Raw genomic sequence first — 11,109 nt, 5'->3', positions numbered from 1 at the left:
CAAGTCCTAATGCCTAAAATATATTAAAAGTAGAGGTAGTAAAATAATCCCTTTATAAATGCTCTTTTGTTGTTTTTTAGGAAGGGCTGTATCTTCTGGGAGTGTCTATGTTAATCCACTTCTTAGAGCTAGATGTAGTCCTGTACTTAGTCATTGAAATGCTGGTGGAAGGGTAAGAGGAAGAGTGAAAGGAAGGGCTCTTGGTTAATATCTCCATGTCTAGAAGACAGTTTTAGGTTATAACCATAGGTCTATATGTGCATTTTTGTAAAGTACCTATGTTTATTGTGGACAAGGTTCATTCTTTTTTTTTTTTTTTTTTTTTTTTTTTTTTTTGCGGTACGCGGGCCTCTCACTGCTGTGGCCTCTCCCGTTGTGGAGCACAGGCTCCGGACGCGCAGGCTCAGTGGCCACGGCTCACGGGCCCAGCCACTCCGTGGCATGTGGGATCTTCCCGCACCAGGGCACGAACCCGTGTCCCCTGCATTGGCAGACAGACTCTCAATCACTGCGCCACCAGGGAAGCCCAAGGTTCATTCTTTACTTTGCAACATCTAAGCTTTTTAGATGACCTGAGGTGACGATGTAGGATAAAAAGTAGAGCTAGTGAATTAACCAATTTGTAAATATCTTTGTTATAATTGATTTAAAAAAAAGCAGCACCTTGGACATGGAATGGTTAAACCGTCTCAGAAATATACGTCAGGACTCTTTCATTAGGTTGGCAGAAGAGGGACAGAAGGAAGTATAAAGGGAGGGATGTATGTGGACGTGTTCATATTTATATTTTGATAATAACCGTTGATGTGTGTGCATCTCTTGGCTGTGCTATAGGAATATATTGTTAAGTAAGTCAATGGAAACATACCTTCTTGCTAATACTTTAATTGTTTAGATCAGATAATGAATCCTCTTAGAAGCATTATGCTTTGTGTACTCTGTTGTGTTATGTCTCATTTTTATTTTAACGTTAAGGGAATGTAGTATTTTAATCATAAGTCTGCCAATATCTAGAGGCCTGTTGCCATTTTTGTCTTTAATGAAATTTTTATTGCCAAGAAAGGGAGGATTATATTTTTTTCCTTCCAGATTGAGTTGATGTAGTGTATTCTTGGTTATAAAAATACTCATATAGCTGTGGGACTTTGAAATGGTAAATATTCATGATGTGTGAAAAAGCATGATACATGACTGTAAAATCTGAATTACATAAAAATGGATGCTTAGTTGTGTAGATACACAAATGAGACTTAGAAGGACGCATCAAACAGCAAACTGCTTGTGATTATGGATGACTGTTTTTTACTTCTTGTGTTTTTCGGTTTCCTATTATGCACATGTTAACTTTTAAGAAATAAACATTATTTTAAAAACCTTAAAAAAAAGTGTACAGTCCTGTTGAGGAAGCAAGCCTCATAGATGGGGCAGAGATCCAGACAATAGCGTATGCAAGCCAGTATGTGATGTGCAGGTCTATCTCTGCATAGCTGCAGGGCTTTATCATGTGGGGTTTGAGATCAAGACCCTTAATTGGTGTCTGAGACTTGAGGAATAAAGATGTTACTGCAGTTCATATAAAAGTTCAAAAATAGAAACACCTTCAAGGTCACCAATGGGACAGAAGTTGAACAAGAGCCCATGCTATAGAATGTTATGCAGACATTGAAAAGAGTGGGGAAAAGTGACACTGAGGTAGCATGCAAGGATGCTGAAGACATATTTTTGAAGGATAAAAGCTATATAATAATCCCATTTATATAAAAAATCTATATCTACCTCTTTATATATTTATCTCTATGTATTGGGTTGGCCAAAAAGTTACCCAATATTATGTGTGTGGCTCTATGTATATGTATATGTGTGTATATAAATGTAGAGAGAATAGAAAACTAGTGCCAAATTGTTACCAGTGGTTACCATCGGAGACCAGGAATGTGGAGTAATGATGAAGAGGAACTTGCATGCTTTATCCCACATGCATCTGCAGGTTATGCATCTTTTACAGTGAATTGCATTATACATTTCTCAGCTAGATTAACAATGAAAAATAAAGCTGCTGGGTCTTGTTTTCTAGGGTATACTCAGATGATAGAAAAAAGTAGTTTATTTTATAACAGAAAAGAGGATGAGTTTGCTTCTAGTTTCTGGATAAAATTACAAAAGATAATATATTTGGAAGACAGAAAGAAGCCCATAAACTAATATGCAAAGTGAGACTTTGATGGTAATTGGCTCTTATTTTATCCACATACTCCAAACGAATCCCAATACTTATCAACAACCAAGATAGGAACATCTGCTTTCCTTGGCAACTGGAAAGGGAGGATAACTCTCTTTTCCAAGGGTCGCATACTTATGCTTTCAGATACACATAAAGTGTCTATAAGGCCTCTAAATTGCATTATAGGAAAGGCAGGGCATATTACATAATTATACAAGGAAAATATATGTAATATTTCAGTCTAGTTCTTGCCTGAGTAGAGTATTAAATATGTGTAAGGGAGATGGATACTGAGAAGGGGGGAGTGAGAGTGTGCAGGGATGCTTAAAATGAAATTTAACAGGAATTTGACTTGCCTGGCATTTATCTGGGTTGGGCACAACTTGACCACTCTTACACATATATTACCACACATCCTCACTTCCCCCATCCCTATCCTTTTTCTCCTTACTGGCCTTGAGGGAGTGTGTATAAAAGACAGCAGGAGACCGTGAAAGCGACTTAGCTGCAGACTCCCAGGCTAACAACTCTAACTCAGTCTTTTCTGCCATGAGCCTCAGAGGCAGCACCACCTCCTCCTGTACCAGGGCCATCCCACTTCCTGTCCTGCAGGAGTTGCTGCTGATGTCACTGCTCCTGACCACGCTGGTTCCCGCCACCACTGGAGAACGTAAGAGAAACTTAGGGAAAGCTGAAGGTGGAGTCTCTGTTTCCCTGCACCTGAGGCTGCTTCTGCTGCAGCTGTGTCTGGGGGATGGACTGTCCTGATGCTCCTGGGACTGGAGAAGGGCACTATATGAATAACTCTAAATGGAGGCACTGCACTCATGTGCCAGGAATTCTGTTAGGGTACTTTCCTAAAGGTTTACCGATCAGACTCGCAATGGTCTTGTGAGAGAGGTACCCATCAATAGGGAAGATCCTTGAGATAATCATGACCACTCATAGAATCACACCTTCTACCCTAGCTAAAAGTATGGATAGAAGGCGGTACATTGAACTTCGCTGCTCATGTTTGAAGACCACCTCTGGCATTCATCCCAGTAACATCCAAAGTTTGGAAGTGATCAGGGCAGGACCCCACTGCACCAACATCGAAGTAATGTAAGTCTCTGCTTCTGCAGTATTGCCTCACTAGGGAAGCCCTTCACCTCCAACCCTACCGACACTGTTGGATCCCTTCTGATAGTGTGCCAGGATGCTCTCGGATAATTCTATTCTCTCTTGCAGAGCAACGTTGAAGAATGAGAAGAAAATCTGCCTGGACCCAGAAGCTCCCAGAATCAAGAAAATAGTCCAGAAAATATTGGAAGATGGTGGGTCAGCTGCTAAATCTTTTCGCTTTCTGTCAAACCATTTTATCTCCCAAGAAGGATAAAAGTTTGAGGTCTTGGCTTTCTAGAGTTCTTATTTATCCAGGATACCGAGTAATACCGTATGAAGCTTTGGATGTGTGTTCTGTTCTGTCTCAAAAAGTCACATTTTGTTCTGAGATGGCTGATTAATAGATGACAGAGAGAAGATGAAAGTCAGCATGGCTAGGGTGTAAGATAAGCTCAAGGATGCATTGTACAACAGGGGGAATAGAGCCAATATTTCATAATAACTGTAAATGGAAAGTAACTTTAAAAATTGCATAAAAATTTAAAAATTAATAAAAAAAGAAAGTAAGCAAGGCTAGTTTCAAAATACATGGTTTACTCCCTAACTCTTGGCTAAATGTGGTACTGTGTTTTGCATTTCCTCTTTAAAAATTTCTTTCTAAATACAACCGTGTTCACTTATCTTGCTCCTCTGTACTGTTAGACTAGATGTGCCCATGATGATTCCATAATGGTCAGTGATATTAGGCACCACACAGGGCCCAGCATGGAACACTTGCTCAATAAATGTTTATTAATATATTTAGGCACTTATATATTAATAATGTTTAAATAGTGTTTTTCATTGTCTTAGTCCTAGGATGTCTTGTTTCAAAACATTCTCTGAAAGATTTTTCTAATGTTTATTTTAGCTTTCAAATCCTAAAAATAATAAAGCTGTAGAATGTGAGTCTTGTAAGCAGTGGTTATTTACTTTAAAGTGGATATATTTAATACCAGGAGAGCAAAAAATTTATGATGATATATGATATCATATATATTTTTAATAATATATGATAGTATTTTCAATAATAATAATAACAACACAGATTCTACTTGATGTTGAATGTGTTACCCTGACATGTTTGTACATATTTGCATTTACTAAATATCTAGTTGGTAACCATTTCAGTATGAGAATCAGCCTTGCAAATAAACACAATAGAGAATTTAAGCTTTACCAGGCTACTAATTGTTATTTTACAATCAACAGAACTTTCTTTAATGTCTAATCCCTTAAATTTACACCCATACTATTCTTAAAGAAATATTAATATAAAATCAAATTTATTATTGCTTTGTTGTCATATATTATTACTTTTAACAAAATTATTAGGGGAAAAAGCCTTATCTTTTTATTTTTTTAAACTTTGGTATTTAACAATATGGCCAACAAAAGCCACTAGCTGATGATACATGCTATTTTTAATGTACTATAGTAATAGCTAAACTTTATTAATAACTATTAATATTATAAGTTATATTAATAAGATTAATATTCCAGACAAAATAATTGTTCTGCATGCATTACAATTAAATAATTGTAAAGAATTAAATAATTCTTACAAGGTAGCTATGATCTGGTTAAGAGCATGTCCTCTAAAGAGAGAGTAACTTAGTCCACCACTTGCCAGCTGTGTAAATTTGGGCAGGTTGCATAACCTCTCTGCCTAAGTTTCTTCATCTCTAAAATGGCATAATAATATTGCTTATCTCATAGAGTTGATGTGAAATTAAGTTAATAAATTCAAAGTGCTGAAGAAAATGAATGTCACACAATAACCCATATGTCAATGTTAGTTAGTATTTATTATTATTACCATTAGTATTCCCAGTGTTATAGGGAAGAAAAACGAAGTTCAAAGAGATTAGGAAATTTGCCTCAGAATCAGATAACTAAGGAGGTGACAGAGTGGCAATTTGAAACTGTGCTCTTAACCACATACCATATCACTTTGCTTGATTTTTCTTTCTCTAATTAAGAGATTACATTATATATCACATAATGTTATTGACACGGAAAATAGGACTTGATACATAAATAGCATACTGCATATACTATGATGGTTATAGGAGAAGATATCAGTTCATCTATCCCAAACTGCACATGGACCTTGGGGAGCACTCATGTATTAAGCACATAGTTCACAAACTCTGCATTATTAGGTTTCCTTTTATTATCTCCTCACTATTATAGGTTTAATGCCTTAGATGTTTGTCTACAAAATAAATACTTTTATTAAGTAATAGTTAACAAATAACATACATGAATAAACATGTAATAAATAAAGCAGTAAATGGTGACTGCAGTCGTGGTGATCAGTTTTTCTCCAATAATTTAAAATAGCTCAGCATCTCATTCATTTCTCTAGTGGTTTCCTACTGAAATCCAACAGGGCCACCTCTTGAGACATGACACAGTTTTTACACTATGCTAATACCTCCTGCATAATGCATATGTCTCTTACTTTTGTGTGCACATATTGAATTATTCTATTTAGATGCAGAGAAAGAAGGAATGAATTGTCACTACTCCCTGGGTTCCTTTATACTGCAAATTTTGATATCTGCAGGGTAAGGTTGTACAAATCCAGTATGTTGCCCATCCATATGCCAAACCACCCCTCCTATCCATTCCCTCTGGGCTAACCCAATTTGGGATCTCAAGTTTCAGTTCCATAAACATGTATGACTTATACATTCTGTACCAGCCATTGCACGGATGCTGGATATTCAAAGACTATAAGTCACAGAGACTTGCCATTGAAGAGAGTACTGTCTGGTGGGAGAGGCAGACAGGCTGACAAATAATCACAACCACAAGTTCATATAGAGGTATGCTCCAACTACACAAAGAAACAGACACATGAACACGTCAAAGCCTCATTGTTACCATTTTCAACATTTATCATCTCTCTTCACTAGTGTAGTACTTTATACTGAGTTCCTTCCAGGGAGCTAGAATAGTGATAGACAGTACTACCTCTCACCACACGCAGCTTTCCATTTAGGAAGAGAAACCATTTTTTTTTTTTTTTTTTTTTTTTGCGGTACGCGGGCCTCTCACAGTTGTGGCCTCTCCCCTTGCGGAGCACAGGCTCCGGACACACAGGCTCAGTGGCCATGGCTCACGGGCCCAGGCACTCCGCGGCATGTGGGATCTTCCCAGACCGGGGCACGAACCCATGTCCCCTGCATCGGCAGGTGGACTCTCAACCACTGCACCACCAGGGAAGCCCAAGAAGAGAAACCATTTTAAACACATTTAAATATATATGCATGTGTGTGTGTATGTCATATATTTGTGTTTGTATGAGCTGTGAGAAACAGGAGAAGCAGTGGGTGTTACAAGACAACAACAGGGAAAACAAGTAGCTTTAGCTGTCGGGGAAGGCCCCTGTGGGGAGGTGATATTTAAGCAGACACCAGAAATATGAATAGACCTAGCCAGCTGAAAAGACAGGTGGTGGGAGAGTAAGAGAAAGCACATTCCAGGCCCAGGAACTGAATTCCATATCCCTGCAGAAATCTGGTCCTGCTGAGCATTAAGGGGTCTGCTAGTTCCATGCAGTGGGCTCTTGAGGCCCTTCACCACTGTTAATCAGTGTGACAGGGAGCCTCTGGCTTTGAGATGAGGGTGTGCTTTGCCCTGATCAAGAGCCAAAGTCATTCTTTTTCAGGGAAGGGAAGATGGTCTATATTGATCTCTGGATCTTTTCTGTGAAGGATTCTGTTGCATCTTTTCCACACTCAACTCACAGATGCTCTGTGTCCTCCTGAGAGCTTCATTACTCCCGCCAATGGTGCAGCCCATCTCACCCTGTCACTTGTACTGGCCAGGTGGCAGCAGGCACTGGGAAATATGGCCTGAAAACTCTCCTTGACCCCTCTTCTTCCTGAGCAGAATGGAGAAACATCCAGGTAGCAATTTTTATAGAAAGCGTGCATCCAAACATTATCATTACAATTTTTCTCAGAATAAGAGGATAGATGAGGCTAACTGAGCTTGCTTTCTAGAGTATATTGGATGATGGTTGGTAGAGCCAGGTGGATCCCATTCAAGAGACTGAGGAGACTTTCCACATTCACGTGAAATTTGGAAGCAAGTCATCACCTGGAGACCAAATTCAACTCTTTAATAGCAGAAAACAATGACAAATGGCACATCTGGAAGAAACGCACCTGCCAAACTCAACTCAATGGTAATCAACAAAAAAGGCAGAAGTGAAGGAGCAGTTCTCTTTTTTTTAACATCTTTATTGGAGTATAATTGCTTTACAATGGTGTTAGTTTCTGCTTTATAACAAAGTGAATCAGCTATATGTATACATATATCCCCATATCTCTTCCCTCTTTCTTCTCTCTCCCACCCTCCCTATCCCACCCCTCTAGGTGTCACAAAGCACCGAGTTGATGTCCCTGTGCTATGCGGCTGCTTCCCACTAGCTATCTATTTTACGCTTGGTAGTGTATATATGTCCATGCAGCTCTCTCACTTTGTCACAGCTTACCCTTCCCCCTCCCCATATCCTCAAGTCCATGCTCTAGTAAGTCTGTGTCTTTATTCCCGTCTTACCCCTAGGACCTTCATGAACGTTTTTTTTCCTTAGATTCCATATATATGTGTTAGCATACGGTATTTGTTCTTGATGAGGCAGTTGAGAGTTGAGAAGGAAACAAACTTTCCTGCTGTACCAACTGCAACACGGTGACTACAGAGAACTCTACTGTTGCACATAACCAAGAAAACATACATTTTTATAAGGTTCAAGTACTGTTTCTAACTGCACAAATGTGCATGTATTATATGAATTCAGGGTGGCGGTTGGATCCTGCTACCAGCTCCCAGCAAGACTGCTGATTCTTTTCCTTTTGCCCTAATCTTGGCTGCCCAGTGCCCAACTCTGCAGAAGTGTCTCAGCTTCCGCACCGCAGTTCTCCATCCTCAACCCCAGGCTTCCGACGAAGTTGACCCACCGCGGGTATAAAACGGCCTGAGAGTCTCGGGAACCACCGGTCTGCGGAGCGCCAGCCCGGGCTGCCCCTGTGCTCGCGGCTCCTGCTGGCATCTCTGCGACATGAGCCTGGCAGCGGGCACCCGCGCCCCCGGCCCGCGGCCCAGCCTCGGGCTGCTGCTCCTACTAGCCGTTGCTCTCGCCCAAGGTGAGAGCTGAATGAAGCAGGGCCTGGGGGAGGTCGGGGCGGCGGGGAAAGGGTGCGGGAGCCCCCGGGCTGGGGCGGAGTCTGTACCCTTCTCGGTTCCCAGCTGTGATGGACCGAGCGCGGCTAAGAGCGCAGGCGCTGTGCCAGGTGCTGCCCGCTGCGCTCTACCACCTGGACAGTCAGACACTTTCTGAGGGAGGTCTGGTTTGTGGATGAGGAAGTGAAGGTCAGACGCCACGCCACGAGAAGACCCCAAAGGTACCTCTGGCTATTCACAGAGTCGTCACTCTCCACCGTCCCCGCCCCACCCGCAGTAGACTCTGAAGGTGGAGCTGGAGACCTGCGCTGCGTGTGTGTGAAGACCACCTCTGTGGTCCATCCCCGGAGCATCTCCAGCCTGGAGGTGATCGGGGCTGGACTCCACTGCCCCAACCCCCAACTGATGTGAGTCCTTGCACCCGCTTCCTTCGTGCCCACCCTCTTCTCCTCTCCTCTTCCCTACCGCCCCTCTCCACCCGCCTCCCGCCAGCCTAATCCCAAATTCAAACCCAAGGCGCGCCTCTTCTTTCCCTGGCAGAGCTACGCTGAAGGACGGGAGGAAAATTTGCCTGGACCCGCAGAATCCTCTGTATAAGAAAATAATCAAGAAACTTTTGAAGAGTTAGCTCTTAAATCTGTATTTTTGAAGAGTCAGCTGCCTAAATCTGTACTTTTGCTATATAAAGTGTTTCTTCTTTCTTTTTTTTCGTTTTCAATCTAACTGTGGAAAAATCATCTGATGATTTTATTATCCTTGAAATTCTACATAAACAAAATAAATGAAGTTGTGGTATAGTCAATATTTATTAATAGAGGAAAGAAATAATGTTGACATATCACAATTTCATATAAAGAAAAATCTCCAGAATTTTAAGCAAAAATATATTTTGAAAGAAGGTTTGGTTTAATAAAGACTGGTTTTACTTGGTGTTGTATCTTGGTTGATATATATTTGCATTACTTAATAACTACTTATTTACATAATAATGTCATGATTATTTTTGCCAATAAATATTAATTGCACTTAAGTTTTCTGGGCTGCTTTTTTTAAAAAAAATTAAGTAAATAAAGTAGACTCTGCTTTTACTCCCTTAAGATTTATACTTTACCCCAGTATAGAAAATTAATAAAAATGAAACTAGAATTCTCTACAACTTAGTGGAAATATACTGATACTTTCCAGAGCATTACATTAAAATATTGTACTCTTTATTGATCCTTTGATAATGCTGACATTTAACAAAAATGAAATGGTAAAGACAGTTCCTGTGCTCATGTTACTGCCTGTAATAAATCCCACATTTGGCAAACTTACAGAATTGGTCCTTATTACATTCCATTTATATACCATGAGTTTTGCTCTAAGCATGAAAATGTCTTTAATAGACTTTTCCCTCAGTATTCTCGGGTTCAGTAAAACCTTATTTGCAGTTTACCACTGTTCCATAAATCTCTTAACATTGGAGATATTGAGATTGTGTGTTAAACAGCTGTGGAAATTAGGAGAGATACAGGTTGTATTTTCATTTATGCTTTAAGAAGACACTACTATACTTTAGGAAGAAAGGATGGCATTGAAAGTTGGGTGTGTTAGTTACTTTGTTTCTGTAACAAAGTACCACAAACTCAATGGCTTTAACAACACAAATTTATTATCTCACAGTTCTAGACATCACAAGTCCAAAACGGGACTTACAGGCTAATGTCAAGGTGTCCTCAGAGCTTCATTCCTTCTGGAGGTTCTAGGGGAGAATCTATGTCCTGTCTTTCTCAGCTTCTAGAGGCCACCTGCATTCTTCAGCTCCTGGTCCCTTCCTCTATCTTCAAACTACATCACTCCAACCTTTACTTGTATTGTCACCTCTGACTCTTCTTCTTATACCCTGCCTGCCTCTTAAAAAGGGCCTGTGATTATGCTATGCCCACTTGGATAATCCCACTATACCCACTTGGATAACCTAAAATAATCTTCCCATCTCAAGATTCTTTCACATCTGTGAAATCTTTTTTGCCATATAAGGTAACATTTTCACAAGGTTCTAGAGGTTAGTATATGGAAATTTTTATTCAGCTTACCATAGTGGGCAAGAAGGCAGAATCTAGTTGAGGCAGGAGAAAGCTACAGACCTTTACTCATGAGCCAAAGTCATTTCAACCTAAGGTGGCAATGTTTGTGTACAGGGAGGATTAGACTGCTAAGAGAAAATGGAGAATGTCCATTTCAGTCTCCTTGGGGTGGGAGAAAGGGAGGAAGCTTTGAGATAACAAACTACTTAAATAGATGCTATTTATAGAGACTTATGAAGTACCAGAGTATCATCTAAATTTTCACAACGACTTTGCACGTCAGGTAATATTATTCCCATTGTAGAGTTGCAGTAACAGTCTCAGAAAGGTTAAGGTGTCTCCCAAGACCAGTTTGCTAGAGGCTGAGCAGATCAATCTGACTTTCAACTCCTCGCTCTTGCTTTCATGCTGCGCTGCCTTTCACACAAGCTAGTGGCATGTTAGCTAATTTTTTCAGAGAGGAACTGACCCAAAAAC

The 11,109-nt window shown here is 40.2% G+C and overlaps 2 protein-coding genes across 2 annotated transcripts; both read left to right on the top strand.

Moving 5' to 3' along the window:
- Positions 1-2,770: 2,770 nt before the first annotated feature.
- LOC307057438 (platelet basic protein-like) lies at positions 2,771-3,599 on the top strand (the record flags this gene model as incomplete). The annotated part of the gene is made up of 3 exons (XM_079710653.1): positions 2,771-2,891; positions 3,190-3,325; positions 3,452-3,599. 3 exons carry the CDS (start codon positions 2,771-2,773, stop codon positions 3,597-3,599), a joined length of 405 nt encoding a protein of 134 aa, XP_079566779.1.
- Positions 3,600-8,441: 4,842 nt separating this feature from the next.
- On the top strand, positions 8,442-9,191 carry LOC307057429 (platelet factor 4-like; the record flags this gene model as incomplete). The annotated part of the gene is made up of 3 exons (XM_079710641.1): positions 8,442-8,526; positions 8,805-8,970; positions 9,104-9,191. The coding sequence occupies 3 exons, from the start codon at positions 8,442-8,444 to the stop codon at positions 9,189-9,191; spliced, it is 339 nt and encodes a 112-aa protein (XP_079566767.1).
- Between the last annotated feature and the right edge of the window lie 1,918 nt (positions 9,192-11,109).

This window comes from Hyperoodon ampullatus (genome assembly GCF_949752795.1).
Source record: "Hyperoodon ampullatus genome assembly, chromosome: 1".
Lineage (NCBI taxonomy): Eukaryota > Metazoa > Chordata > Mammalia > Artiodactyla > Ziphiidae > Hyperoodon > Hyperoodon ampullatus.
Note: the sequence above shows the minus strand (reverse complement) of the source record. Positions and strands in the feature narration are given on the sequence as shown.